The sequence below is a fragment of the Pararge aegeria genome, chromosome 5 (assembly GCF_905163445.1).
Source record: "Pararge aegeria chromosome 5, ilParAegt1.1, whole genome shotgun sequence".
NCBI classification, from domain to species: domain Eukaryota; kingdom Metazoa; phylum Arthropoda; class Insecta; order Lepidoptera; family Nymphalidae; genus Pararge; species Pararge aegeria.
In genome coordinates, this window is record NC_053184.1 from 18139267 (window position 1) to 18155654 (window position 16388).

The 16388-nt window shown below is 34.9% G+C and overlaps 1 protein-coding gene across 1 annotated transcript in view; it reads right to left on the bottom strand.

Moving 5' to 3' along the window:
- Positions 1–15409, bottom strand: part of LOC120623887 (proton-coupled amino acid transporter-like protein CG1139) — a 39445-nt gene extending 24036 nt beyond the window's left edge. The window contains exons 1-3 of the mRNA XM_039890169.1: positions 15338–15409; positions 12969–13091; positions 7250–7400 (exon numbers count right to left, since the gene is read on the bottom strand). Of these exons, the coding sequence (XP_039746103.1) occupies positions 7250–7400; positions 12969–13091; positions 15338–15354 (291 nt within the window). The 5' untranslated portion in view covers positions 15355–15409. The remainder of the gene's footprint in view (positions 1–7249; positions 7401–12968; positions 13092–15337) is intronic.
- Between the last annotated feature and the right edge of the window lie 979 nt (positions 15410–16388).

Genomic DNA, 16388 nt, shown 5'->3' on the forward strand with positions numbered 1-16388 from the left:
TACAAATAAATACATTTCATTTCATTTCCACCACGCTGGCCTAGTGCGGATTGGTGGACTAATAAGTAAGAAGAGTAACTGTGACCTAAACATTATTCTAGTAATGGAAAATCAATTTGACCTTTATTATATAGGGAAGGCAAAATATCTTGTTATGGTACCGGATTGAATTCGCCCTTGTGTTTGATTTATGAAATTGAATATCAAATAGAATGAAAAGAAGCTTTGATATATTTAATCTATTGTCTAAACCACCGACGCATGAAGAGGGGTAACGTAAATTGATGCTGTGCCCATTTTGTCTATATCTATTTTTGAAGTAAAACTTCTTTAGGATCGACTAGACTTTTTATTATTTTGCATACCTCTACTAACTTCTACCTTTTAGTTTAGTTTATTTTTAAAAGCGTGTTTTTTAGTTTTTCTTAAACTACCTATTATTTTACTCAGAGCAAAATTAATCGCTGACCCATTCAGCATCAAATTTGTTAATATTAGAAAAATAGGCTAAAGATAAGCTGGAAATTAAAATTAATTCCGGCCTTTGCGACTATAGATGAAAATTTTATAAATCAACAAAATCTTATTTTGCAAATTGAAAAATGCAATAATCTTATTCAATTACTGTATTGTCATCGGTCCTCGATATATCTACGAAGTAAGATCTAAGTTCGAACGAAATCAGTACGTTTGAAGAGGTTTAAAATCAAGTCCAAAGGAGTCTGTTAAAAACATACAAACAAACATATAGGTGAAGCTAAAAAAAAAACATCATGTGATCCGTTTCTCTAACGCAGCCTGAACGAAGGACAAAAAAACAAACACACATTCACATTTATTGTATTCGTGCAAAAATTTTACTTTTTTATTTCTCAGTAATCATAATGCCACCTTAAACTACGATTTTACCGAGTCAAGGCAAAACATGATATTTGGCAATTTCTGTTTTTTCATTTTAAATGGTTAAAAACCTCACAAAATCGACGACGCGACGGCGGAAATTCCCCTGGCACAGGCCAAAGGACGTGTTCCAAATTCAAACATACAACATGTGTTCGACGGCAGGCGATTTACCGGAAAAAAGATTTTTCAAGCACATTAGTTTCTGCTACAAATAGTTTTCTTACAGTGTTGACGGCGGTAAGCGGTGATAGACTAGTAGTTGCGGCTTCGGATTCACTTTCGCGTGGCCGAGTTCGAATCCCAGCACGCACCTTTAACCTTTCTAAGTGATGTGCGTTTTAAGCAATTAAGATATGACTTGATTCATCTTTGAAGGAAAAAATCTCGAGGAAACCTGCATTCCTGATTATGTTCTTCATAATGTTCTCAAAGGAGTGTAAAGTCGGCACCGAAAAAGCGTGGTGGTCTGCGGACTAAATCACTAAACCCTTCTCAATGTGGGAAAAGACCTGTGCCCTGTAGTGGGCCGAGAATGGGTCAATATGATGATGTTGAAAGTAAAATAATGATTAAAATTGGTTCAGTAGGTACTGTTCCAAAGTTTATCGATTACTAACAAACAAACCTTTCCCTTTCCTAATATTTGTTATACTCGTATATGGATAATAGATACTCGTATTACAATGAATGATTGGCGTGTATACAGAAGCTGTATTGAGCAGTCAATGGCATGTCGCTGGCTTGACTTCTGACGGCACCAAAGCCACTTCGCAGCGTTCACTTGTCAGTCGTCAAAGTTCTCTACTCCCCTTTTGTGTTAGAACCAGACAGACAAGTACAAAAGTAAAGGAAAGGTCAACAAAAGGATCGAAAAAGAATCCGACCCTTTTAAAACTAAACTTGGCCGTCCTTCAAGCTTGAGAAATCCTTTCAATATGCAAATTAACCTGATATCACTGGATTCGAATCAAATTTAATCCTAGTGTTAAAATATATACATATATACGTTCCCATGAAACGAATAACACTATGCAGGAGTCAGGACATGATAGAAACACGTGTCTACCTGTGTGAGGCGTAGTCTCATATGCCTAAGGTAACTACTGAATCATATTTTTACAACACTCCTCGCACAGTGGTGATTATGTGTTTGTTTGTCCATCAATAACGCAACTCAGTTTTTTTTCTGACGGAAGTAACGCTTACGCCAGACGTCTGTATAGTTTCCGCTATTTAAAAATAATAATTTGGATTGGTCGCAAGTATATGTCATATACTCCACGCTTCTTGACTTATACGCCAGCTAGTGGCAAATATCATATTCAATTAGGATTATTTATTTCTAATATTTTCAAACGGATCAATTGTGAATAGCAATGAGAATAAAAATTCTACAGTTTAAAAAAAAAAATTTAAATTGCAAAGTTTTTTTTGAAAATCACTGAATAGACTAAGACTTTAGACGTAGATTAGGAATTCGAAACTCAGCGCGCATCTCTAACTTTTCTAAGCTATGTGCATTAATAGAAGCAATTAAATATCACTGCCAGCGTGAAGACTAAATCCGTCACAATCTGGCGGGCTGTATATATAGGTTCTTAATGATGATGATATTTATGATTATTAGTTTAGGTTTGGATAACCAGTTCCTTTAACAGCTGGCAAACCCATCGGATTATGTGGATGTCCAAACTCCATGGGCTGCGGTAATCACAAAACATCATTTCGCTTGGTTATTCTTGATCTATACAACGTGTAACAGAATTACGAAGAATATTGAGGAATATACATAAGTGTATCTCATAAGGAATCGCCATGTAAAAACATTAAATTAAAAGAAGCATATTTATTCTTGCTTACAAACGAATTCAAAGCATTTTAGTAGCAACTGTTTACTTATGACAACCCTATTAAAAATAACAAACCGACACGCGCATAGTACCTATAAATATATAAAGTGACAGGAGTGACATGATTTTAATTTTACATGTGATGTTGGGCTGTATCTGATTTCTTTCAATAAAAACGATGGTAGTGGTTTACTCAAAATCTACTCGGTTTGGGTTTCACAGATAAGTCTCAGAGACAGTAGAAAATGCAGCTCTAAAGCCTTTGTACTATTATTTCGGTTTTAATTTGAACGTTGTATATGACGGCACCTCTGACGTGCGTGTTATTATTAAAAACAATGCCGTCAGCAATACTGACGTCATTTTCCTCTCCTTTATTGTAACTTTCCATATTAACAGTAATAAAAACATGTTTCAAATAATTATTTTATTGCACGTCAAAAAATCAAACGTTATTACAACAATATGTAGCTCTGCTCGGTTTGGCTACTCGTGCCAGAATGACTCGAGAGACACTAAACACTCAGTATTTATAAAAAAACCACAGGTGGGGTGATAAGCAATCTATTGTTTACATCGATTAATTAATGATCTTCAATTATGAGCAAAACAATCACAATTAAACTTAAATCAATTTTGTTTTAAGGATAATCAATTTACCAACTTCATGTGTCGTTGCACCGATATATATGAGCTATAAGAAGTTTTTGTCTCGTTATGGAAATAAGTTATGGCTTTATAAGGAAATTATATTACCATGGCTGACTTTCACTATTTTTTAAACAGAAGTCTTTTCCATCCAAGTTTCAAATTGGTATAATTTTTCTCAAGGCGCTCGGTGGCTGACAGCGATGAAAAACAGCCTCAAAGACAAATGACAAATTGAATAAGTAATTTAATACCTTTTGATAAAAAGTAGCCACATTTTCAATAAGATTTTATTTTTTGTTCCTTTTTCAGTTCCGTACGCAAAGGGTAAAACGGGGCCCTATTGCTAAGAATCCGCTGTCCGTTTGTCTGTCGGTCTGTCGCCTGACTGTATCTCATGAACCGTGATTAGGTTAGACAGTTGAGATTTCACACACACTGCTACAACAGCAAATACAAAAAACTTCAATTAAAAAAATATGTATGAGTGCTCCCATGATTTTTTGACCGTTTTTACAGATAATGGTACGAAACCCTCCGTGCTTGAGTCGGACTCGCACTTTTTAAACTACAAGTACCTAAAGAACCTTCGAAGAAATACGAAAATTGTAAATTAACTATACGACCGGGTATGTCGTAGATGGAACTCTTTAACCTACGACTTATAAATCCCTAGCGCTCATTACTACGCCTGCGTAAAACAACCAAGACACTCATGACTCAGTATAATGTCTGCATAAAAAAAAGTATTTATTCAATATTTTTTTAAATACTATAATTTATGCATAGTTGTTTTGCATAAAGAGAACTGATTGACAACTTGTCAGAAGATTTAAGTTATTACAAATGATGTGTAAAGAGGACCCTACGAAAACTTGTCAGAAATGTTTAAGGCGGCAGGTTGCAGATAATGAGCGTAGATGGTTGTTTCCGAATAAAGTGGATAACTTAAGGTAGCATCATGACATGCAGACAATCTTGCGAGCTTGCGAAATTCATATTCTACAAGTTTTGATTGATGTTTAGCAAGTTTCTTGCTCGGTGCTCATCCTTTAAGTTAAAACTGTCACAATCTTTTTTGTTCATAAAGCAAGAGAAAACTTTGTTTCAAACCATATTTATCGCACGGAGGAGCTTGAGATTCGCCATAGTTAAACCGAAAGAAAACCAAGATTTATATAACAGTCTATCAACTAACTGTTGGCTGTGACTTCGTCCGTGTTTGTTCTGTGTTTTTAAAACTTCCGCAGGTAAATGAAGGCTCGTTTTCCTGGGATAAAACATAGGGATGGCCGTCTCCAGGATACCAACTATTGCTATACAAAATTTTACTAATTGAAGTTATGCAAAGGTAACAAATGCAAATGATTGAATCCCCGCGGTTAATTTTCATTAGCAGCTAATACAGGGCTTTATCTAGATTGCTCTGTAAATAGATTGTTGATCTCCCACTCTTAGCACAGTGGTGTGAGTTCTTGTTGTATAAGTGGGAGGTCCCCGGTTCTAATTCTTTCTGAATGTCCTCTCTGGACATGGTTAAGTACCAACCTTACCCCCAAACCTTCTGAAGTCAGGTGACGTCAAAGGAAATAAAAAAATATACTGACAATGTGGGAGAGTGCTAAAAATAGAGCAAACGGCTAATTTTGTCGCCGACCTTCTTCTTAGACAGAGTGAATTTGGAATCCTCGTAGCTTTATTTCAAAGTAAAAAAATGGAGTAACGCATGAATAATGCTTTCTGCGGTAGTTCTAGTAGTACAGACATATTGAAATAGCTGTTTCCCGCTGTTTCCCGCGTTTATTACGATTTTTTGCAGATCCCGTGGGAACCGTTTGTTTTCTGGGATAAAAATTGGCCTATGTTACTCTCCGTCCTTTCAACTAACCCTATGCAAAAAAACAAGTTAATTAGTTGCTTAGTTAGGACGTAAAGGAAGAACTCACAAACAAACTTTCGCATTTATAATATTAGTAAGGGTAAGACTGTGACATTGACTTTGTTTGAGAATAAAAAGCAGAGTATTAATCCATACAAAAAGATATATACATATCTGTTACAAAATTATTTAAAATTTATTATACATGACTGTACAAGAACAAAAATAATGACAGAATTATGTAGAATCGGTTTAAAAAAAAGTTGTTCTCAGATGAAGATATGTATGAGATGATCTGATAATATGATGTACTATTATGATCTCCTGCCAACCGCAATACTTAATTTGTCAGACAATGTAGATTTTTTTGTGCTTTTTTGTTCATTGCTGTCATTTGATTGGGGTATGAGAAAGAATAAAAAATATTAGAACATAACAGTAAATATTTTTTAACTAACTTGTATAGAAATTAAAGAACATTAAAAAAGGCAAACTTAATAAATACCTCACAAAAAGTTGTGCTTAGGATCACAATTTTTGCAACATAACGTTTATTAATTGATGCATTAGACTTAGAGTATAATATTAAATCATTCGGGAGCCTACTGGTCAGAACCTAGGTTTCACTTTCAGCCTTCAGGAGGCCGAATTCGAATCCCAGCACGGACCTGTAACTTTTCTAAGTTAGGTATGTGCGTTCTAAACAATTAAAATGTCACTTGCCACAACGGTGAAGAAATTCATCGTGAAGAAACGTGCTTGCTCTCTGGGTCTATGCGTATATCTCTGTAACTATTTTTTTCCTTGGTGTACAAAAAAAGTGTATTCATTCATTCATCAATGCCTGAGAGTTCTCAATAATGTTTTGAAAGGCGTGTAGAGTTCGCCAATCCGCAATTTCGCAAAATACGGATATCGAAGTTTCTGAGGGTAGATTTCTAATATTTTTTATGTATACCTAATAATAAGTCGACGGCCGAGTGGCGCAGTGGGCAGCGACCCTGCTTTCTGAGTCCGAGGCCGTGGGTTCGATTCCCACAACTGGAGAGTGTTTGTGTGATGAACATGAATGTTTTTCAGTGTCTGGGTGTTTATCTGTATATTATAAGTATTTATGTGTATTATATTCATAAAAAAATATTCATCAGCTATCTCAGTACCCATAACACAAGCTACGCTTACTTTGGGGCTAGATGGCGATGTGTGTATTGTCGTAGTATATTTATTTATTTATTTATTTATTTTATTTATTTAAGTTTAATACGATTGCTAATGAAATAATATTGGATCAATGATTTCTCGGTAAGTGAATATGTAAAATTATTCTTTAAGAGAAATAAATGATTCTTTAACCTGAAAATTGATATTTTTTTTTAATTCCGAAGAACCTACTAAACATTATAAATACGAAAGTCTGGTTTTTGCTTCCTTGCTTATAACTTAATAATAATATTCGGTACTTCCTATAACGTAACTTCCGAAGCTTAATATATTGGGATTCAAAGGAAATTTTGAAGCTTCATAATATTATCCTTCTGATTATTATTTTCGGTGTTTTGGGGAAAGTGAAATTATCTTTTGCAAAAAGGTTCCAGGCACTTTCTTGTTTATAATCTTTGTTTCTGTGACTACCTTGATACCTACTGTCACGATAATCGACTTTCAGACCCGACGGTGCAATTCTTAAAGTTGCCAAATTCTATATTGATAAAATTTTATACTTTTCCAAAGTGTATCGAAATTTGGAGAAAAACACGCGTGAAATTTTCGATACAGGCGAAATTTTTTTTCTACAGAGAAACTGTTACTCAATCGGGTAAAGAGGATTAAAATTTGTTCTATGCGTATACGATGATGTTTCTTTAATTTAAGTATAAAGATTTAATCTAAATACATTGTGAATCAAACGCGAAAGGCTTAAAGGCTATTCGAACTAAAGCATAGTATAAAGAAAAAACTGTAAACTTACCAAAATATGCACACAGTGGGTTGCTATGATGGCTACTAATATTGTGCCAAAAAAACCCGGGATAAGACCAGTATGTTTGAAGGCAGCTGGCATGGCAAGGAGACCTGAGCCTAAAGAAGACTTCAGCAAGTGGAAGAATGAGCCCACAGTCCTGTTGAACTAAAATTATATCAACAAAATACAAAAGAATAATTGTATTAAATTCTTAAACTGCCTGCACGGCTAGCATGGGCAGAAGGCGATTTGCTCCCCGGGGAAAGGATAAAAAATTATCTTCTCCCACAGCTTCATCAACTCTCAAAGCACTGGCGCACAAGTGGAAATAATATCCAAATAATATATATGTAATATTGTTCTCCTATTTTTCTTCTTTCCCTTTTCCTGTGCTTTAGCAGGATGACACGTGAATTATATCCCTTGTCAGGGGATATAATTGGGGGATATAATTTTGATCTCCTGCCCCCTGCTGAACGAAATCAGTGAAAATTAAAAAAAAATAGAATAAAGACTCGAAAGTAAATATCTTAAAAAATAAACTGATAACGTGTCACAGCACATCATCATCATCATCATATCAACCCATTAACGGCCCACTACAGGGTACGGGTCTCCTCCCACAATACGAAGGGGTTGAGGCCGTAGTCCACCAGTGCAGATTGGTGAACTCCACACACCTTTGAGAACGTTATCAAGGTTTTCTCGTGATGTTTTCCTTCACCGTTGGAGCAAGTGATATTTTAATTACTTAAAATGCACGTAACTTAGAAAAGTTATAGGTGCGTGCTGGGATTCGAATTCGGCTCCCGAAAAGTGAAGTCGAAGAACCCACCGGGCTATCACCGTTTCTTATTGAATAGTCAATGTTTTTTGTGTTGTTACTAAAGAGGAATCTAATGCTGATGTCTGACATATTATTGATTTTTCTGTGATGGTATCATCTCAACCTATAACGCCTTTACAACTAAGACTGTAATAAAACGTTGATTCCTTTAATAAATGAGACTGTATTTTAAATGAACCTTCATTATAAGCACTTTTGAAACGACAAGTTTGCCTATTTGTATTGTCTTGACAAACAGTTTGGAAGGTAAATTATTTTGTGAGGAGTCCGGCAAGAAACTTAGCAAATGCTCTTGTCATGTATCTTTTGGGATATAAGAGCACAGCTGACTGCTTCCAAGGTGCGTCATTCGGAAAGTCATCAACTGTATAGGAACGTTTTAAAATTATGAAGAACTGAAGAAAATGTATCTTACATTTTCTTCAGTTCCGAATCTGTATTGAACTTATTTATTTCAACATTGTCTATTACTTCTTATAAGTTATTTCTTTTATTTAGTTGTTCGTCGTCACACGCACATGGTATGGGAGATAAGGGTTCAATACCTACGTAATGGCTTAGTGAGAGGATTAACCTTAACCGTGAGATGTATGCAACAGTGACCTATTCTTTAATACAGAAATAAATCGCACTGAACGATAGATAATCCCCGCTGGGATCCAACTGTTTCTGAAGCTTATCGGTTCTGTGGAGATAATTAATTGTAAAGAACTGGATTAACCCTAACTTATTCTACTTACTAAGGAATTCGTTTGTTTGTTACATATATTCGACTAAGCCTCTAAACTGATCTTTATTGAATTGAGATAGATATCCTGTTGGACATATGATCATTTTAACTCGGAAACGCGTCCAGAAACAATTACGGCGGGATTTATGAAGGATTTATGTAGTAAATCCATGCGCCGTTTAGAAACGCGATTATGATGGAAATTTATAAAGAGAGAGCTTACATCCAGTTGGTGGGCATATAGGCTAAGATTTAGCAGTTTCCAAACGAAACAGTTTTCACAGATTAAAAAGATGAGTCGCCAAATGTTTTTTTTTTGCAACAATTGACGAACCAAGTAGATGGCCTTTAAATAGCACTTTGCAGGGCAATTTAAAAAGAGAGAGCTAACATCCAGTTGGTGGTCATATGGGCTAATTTTTAGCACAGTTTCCAAACGAATCAGTTTCCATACATTAAAAAGAAGACTCGACTGCTGGTATTTTCTTTAAAGTAACAACAGACGACCAAGCAGATGGCCCACCTAACAAAATGTGGAAAATCATCGCCTATAAATTTAGCAACAGGGCATGCAAGGAGCACGTCTTATAAACAGCTGCCGTGTGTCCAACTACCTGAAGCGGAGCTGTTAAACATGTGCCTATAATTACACCGGCAATAACGCCCTTCAGACAGATACACGCTGCTTGGTGACATAATATCAATGAAGATAGTACTTCCCCGGTAGAGTTCTTTTACAAAAAGCTCTACCAATGGTATTATTTACATCAAACGAAAACTTGTATTTTCGAGTAATTATAAATATTATAAATATACTAAGACAATACATTTTTATGAATAACTAGCTTCCGGCAACTAATCCCGGCAAACTTCCGTACCGCGAATATTTTTTTTTTTATGAATGTTATGTTTTAATACTTATTATCCTATTCCGGTCTAAGAGGAATCCAAAAACTCAAATGTATTAAAAATTGGTCCAGCCGTTCTTGAGTTATAAATGGTTTAACTAGCACAACTTTCTTTTATATATAAAGATTTACATAAATACTTTATACGCTTCTATGAATATAATAAGTATTTATGTGTATAATATTCATAAAAGTATTCATCAGCTATCTTAGTACCCATAACACTTTGGCAACGTTGACATTCATGCAACCAGTGTAAGTGATTTCAAGGAAGTTTCATAAGCAATCCGAAATATAAAAATTAAAATAATAAGTCGTATTAAGTAGTAGTTTGCATAAGTTACTAGCGTACCCAGCCTGCTTCGCCGGTTTAGATTTTGCTTTAATTTATTTAAACAATAAACTTACACCATTAAATTTTTAATTTAAGTCTCATAATATATTAAATCATTTATTTCTCTCCGTATTCATTCTCTTCTATTCTCTTCTATTCTCTTCTCGAGTGGGTGAAGATCATTATCAGCTAGACCCATGTACACCCAACAATAGATTATCATCATAGTAAATAAAAACTGTATTTGACAGTTGGATCGTCACCAAACTTTACAGGATTACTCGCCAGGTCAATCCGGAGATTTCCTGAAAGTTTCATTGAAATCGGTCCAGCCGTTTCGGAGCCTATACGGAACATACCAACACACTTTCTCTTTTATATATTTAAGAGAAGAAGAAGATAGATGAATTATTTTTTATTTCTGTGATAATTTAAATTTGTTAATCAAGAGGGTCTTGTGCTAATTCAATTTTATTTTTATCTGTCTTTTTTGTTATTTTTTATTTTTGTGGATGGCTGTCTGTTGTCCCAGAAAATAAAAAATAATAAGATAAAATAACAAAAGCTACGCTTACTTTGGGGCTAAATGGCGATGTGTGTATTTTCGTAGTGTATTTATTTATTGATTTATTTACTTATAAAATACAGAGAAACACCAAGACACTGAAAAATATTCATTTGCTCATCACACAAACATTTACAGTTGTGGGAATCGAACCCACAGTCTTGGGCTCAGAAAGCAGAGTCGCTGAACACTGCGCCAATTGGCCGTCAAATAGGAACGAATTTATAAACGTCACGACGTTCAATACGTCAAATTAAAGTTATTAAACGAAGTAATGGAATTTATGTAATTTAAAACATTATAAACACTTAATTCGAACGCACATTATACAGCTCATAAATTATTGAAAGTTTGTGGAAAGAAACTCTGAAATGGCTCTCGAAAATACACGCGAATTTTACTAATTTATTTTCATAAGCAGGGTGAGATTTTCAAATGGACCATGCAACTCGTGTGGCAAATAACGCAGATTTAACTTGACTTACGAAAGTGTACACAGAATAGATGCATTCGAACCACGAACACACAAAACACGAAGTAGTTACGTAACAGGTAAAAACTAGTGTGTTATGAAATGGAAAAACACTTTTCCAATATGAGTTTTACAAAAACTTCATTGTAGCAAGTGCTTTTTTGCAAGCATAAGTGCACGCCACTAGTCAGACTGCATTATTCCTTACCATAAGATAAGAGCACAGTCAAGTATAACCTTGCCCGAATATATAGGACAAACTTTCTAAGAACATGTAGATTCAGCTGATAATGAACTTCTGGTTGTGATTTAAAATTATAGCGGACGCGATCTAAGGTGATACGTTTGATGACATTTCTGGCGCAGCGGTGTGTGCTTTTGTTTTAAGTGGGAGGTCTCGGGTTTGATCCACAGGAGTCTGGTTGCTATAGCCATGGCTAGTAACCACTCCATAACAGTACATGTTTTAAAGTAGTATTGAAACTACGAAAAGCCTCCCATATAAAGCAAAGAAGCCCGTCTAAAATCCTGCGATAAATGCTTTAATATATTTACTGTGACCCAGCGACAAAGACCTGCCGCCAAACGAGTTAGCGTTCCGGAATAATCTCGCATATAAATCGATTACACGTATATATTAAGGCCATACGGCCTTAATATAACAGACATATCCCCTAACTGGTAAGCCCGTTACTATCTGAGAATGCATTACTTACCAGCAGGTGAGATTTCAGTCAAGGGTTGACTTGTAGTCGAATAAAAAACATGTCATTTTTAAAATAGTGCTACAAAAGTGCAAGTTAAAACGCCATCCATGTCTTTGTCTATCCCAAGCAATTCCGATATCGATAAGAGTTAAGGATAAACTTAGAGTACTTGTAAAATAAGGGGACAGACTGAAGGGGTTGGGGACAAAGGGTTCATAAATATTCTAACCCACGAAGAAGGATTGTGATAAAACCTTAATTTAAATAAATTTGTTCGTACCTACTAGTCACTAGGTTTTCATAATGTCTCCAACATTTAAGACAAATAGATTCTTAATATGGCAAACCATTAAACCAACAGGTGAAAATAGAAATAGAAATATTTACAAAAATATCTAAATTCAGGAGAAAATATGACTGCAATAATTTGAACATTAGAACCAAAAATAAACTTGCAGTGCTATATACTGCATAATTAATAAGTTATTCATTTAAAGGAAATTGTACACAATTTTACAATAAACTACCAGTCGATATCTTGGAGATTTCTCTGAAAAAGTTCAAAGTTTGTGTTAAACGTAAGCTTCTAGAGGAGTCATATTATAGTATAAGGGATTAAGTCAACGATAAAAATGCTTGGGTTTAAATTATTGCTCTAACCAGGTTGCTTCTTTAATAGTTTTTAGTGACAATGTGAGATGGTGATAACAAAAAAAAACAACCGGCTATGTTTGTTGTGGGCTTCTTTTAAAACCAGGGCGCGTTTGTAACCTCGTAGCTTTAGTTTTAAGTTGACGAATTTAGTTATCGCCATCAACTCACTTCTATGTTATATTTTACATGTAATGTACGCATCAAAAGTGCCATATATGTGCCTATTTGATTAAAGAAATATTTGACTTTGACTTTAAAATATAACACCGGAGCATTCTCAGGAGATGTTGAAAAAGAACGCCTTAGTTTGATGTGGGATTCTTAGACAGTGATGCGTTTGGCACACTCGTAGCTTTAGTTTTAATTTTACGAATCTAGTTATCGCCATCACCATGTATAATTTTTCTATTGGTGCTCGTAATGCAATATATGCATCAAAAGTGCCAATATAGGTTAAATAGGTATAATAGGTTAAACACACAAAATTTGACTTTGACTTTATACTCACGATGTGGGATGTGCAATATTCCTGTGTTGGAACGGGTCGTAATCCTCTTTACTGCCAATACCCTCCCTATCAAGTGTCACGGTTGACTCCATACCAAATGCGTCGTGGTCGTTTTCTGGCGAACTGTAATTATTTCCGGAGAACTGTTAATATTTCCGGAGAACTGTAAATATTTCCGGAGAACTGGAAATATATCCGGAAAACTGTAATTATTTCTGGAGAATTGTTCAACACCCCAATATACCCCCAGTGTACAAACTGTTTGATGCTATTATTTCGTTTTATATTAAATAGCCGATAACTTTTTATTTTGTATGTTGGGAGGCTTCGAGCGGCTAGTTACCACACTACCGACAAAGGCGTGCGTGTCGTTTAGAGTTATGGGTTTAATGTACCTGTCATACCTATTAGCCCGGTATCATCTTACACCATTACAGTCTAGGGCTAACTTTTAATGGTATAAAAAGGTCACCAGCACCTTGGGAACTCAACGTCTATCGAATTTCGTACTCCGGCTATAATTGCCACTTTAGATTCCAAATTCGTTTTATTTCAATAATTACATCTCGTAACCTTTCAGCCGTGTCTTAGTTATGGTTTTTTGAATATGCGCGACGGGAATTGAAATGTAATAAAAATTAAGGATGTCCTTTATATTAAATTATATTAAATTCAAGTTTACTTAATTAACGAAACGAGTAGAAATCAGCAGCCAAAGAATGATAATAAGCCGATACAAGATAAATGGTATGGCAGTTATAGTAAATCCATACCTACTCCTAATCGGTTTCGTCTCAGCATCGTATTGGAACGCTTCATTGCTTAGCAACACGTCTCTGACGGTAGGGTGGTAAGTAGGTACGACCGTAGACTCCCACCAGTCCAGGCCACAGAAAATTTTGAAAATATCCTAGCTATATAAAATTATAAATGCGAAAGTGTGTTTGTTTGTCTTTTGCGCACAAACTAAGAAACCAATTAATTTGATTTTTGGCATAGAATTAGTTGAAAGGACGGAGAGTGACCTGGGCTACTTTTTATCTCAGTAAACACAAATTTTCTATAGGATTTGTATACAACCGTAATATACGCAGTGAAGCACGCGGGCAACAGCTTGTAAATTTATAAATTGCCTGTACCGATGTTCAATGGCCTAAAGCAAGTCTGTTCGTGCGATCTATAAAATGGGTCCGAGAGAGTCATTGAAAGATAAATTTAAAGATGTTAAAATAATGACACTCTATAGCCAATACATATTTGAAAGTTTAATGTATGTTCACAAAAATATATCAAAATTTAAAAGAAAATGTGACTGCAATAATTTGAACGTTAGAAGCAAAAATAAACTTGCAGTGCAGTACACTAGACTACACAAAATAAGCAATTCATTTAAAGGAAATTGTATACAATTTTACAATAAATTACCGGTTGATATCTTGGGGATGTCACTAAAGAAGTTCAAAGTTTGTATTAAGCGAAAGCTTATAGAAAAGTCCCATTATAGTATAAAGGATTACGTAAACGATAAAAAAGCTTGGGTGTAAACAATTGCTCTAACCAGGTTGCTTCTTAAATATTTTCTAATGACAATATGAGATGGTGATAACAAAAAGAACACCCGGCTAAGTTTGTTGTGGGCTTCTTCTTAGACCAGGGCGCGATTGGAACCCTCGTAGCTTTAGTTTTAAGTTTACGATGGTAGTTATCGCCATCCTACTCACTGCTATGTACACATTTTGTATATAATAACGCATCAAAAGTGCCATCTATGTGCCTATTTGAATAAAGAAATATTTGACTTTGACTTTGACTTTGACTTTGATGGCGAACCATTTATATGCTTGTAAAAGTGTTGCGCAAATCTATTATTATTATTGAGAAATTATCTTCGTTACTTGGATAAAAACTGATATTAGAAAAGCAGGCATAATTTTTCGAAAGTACAAGAATCATTATTATAATAATCTTTGTTAACTAGACACATCTGTGTGATGTATTTTAGGTTTCTACATGCAATACCAAACTGATCCTTACAAAATTAGTTATTTACGAACTTTTGGTTCACTACCTAAGCATTCTCAGGAGGTCTTGAAATACATTACATAATTACAAAGAGATAACTCAAGTATTTATTACCTATGTATTTTTACTTCATCACAATGGCTAAGCTAGTTTGGGCTACAAATACGTGTCATTTTTTATTATACCAGTCTAAAAGGTTTTGCAATCCCTGGCCTAGAGTATTAAACACAATAGAGGCAAAAAAGTAGTTATTTACGGCACCGAAGCATTTGAGCAGATTTAGCAACCACATTCGCTTTTGACGACTTAACTATCCGATAAAAGAGACGCAAATAATAAAACCTTACCTCTTTTTCAACGCCATGTTAGATCTACATAAAGGTACGCACGCCTTATACACTCACTCACTCAAAACTCGAGTAACAGATCATAAAAAAAATCGTAAAAGTTGAGTTACGAACATTGTTGTCGGTAAACGTACATTTACTAAGGAATTATTGTGATATCTGTATCTCTGATGTACTTGTTCAAATCTGGTATGCATACATCGTAAATCGTGTAGTGACCACGTTGTTAACAGATCGCAGGATTTTATGAACAGTATCATTTTAAAAACAGAGTTAAATCAGTGGCGTGCATAGAGTATGCAGATGATATAAAATGAAGAAAATGTCCAGTATGTGTTATAAATACTTAAGGGTGGGCTTTTTATAATTCTTACAATGCCTATCCTTAAGTTTTTTAGAACTCGTACTGAGGATTTTCTTCATTTTATATGATCTGCATACCCTCTATGCACGCCACTGAGTTAAATATATCTAGACATTACAAATATAAGATTAAATTATAAACAATAGGTAAAAACAGAAGGTTAAATATCCATACTATAACATTATACTTAAATGCAAAAGTGTGTTTGGTTACTTGATTGTTTTTTTGTCCGTGTATCTAAGCAAACAATCGACTTGATTTTTGGCATAGAGTTAGTTGAAAAGAAGGAGAGTAGTATAGGCTACTTTTGGTTCTGGAAAAAACATCTAATTCCCGAAGGTTAACAGCAACATTAGATTTTTCACGTCCTAACAATGCAAGTAAACGCACCCATTAACCGCAGCTAGTATTGAAATAATATAGCGCTAAGCGATGGTAGAAGGCTCCCTGAACTTGGGACACCGAAACAAACTACTAATTCATTAAAATAAGTGCACAGCTGTTCGTTTCTGACATTAGATCAAACTTAGATCGCGTTTAGCACGTGAAAATAACTGGTACTTATTCATTGTTAAATCTCCTTCAAAATATAAGCTCAATTAAATATGTCCCATTGCTCTGCTGGGCACACTCGTCCTCATTCATAGCAGAGAGGAATATTGCCTTTAGATTTAGAACGCTGCTGTG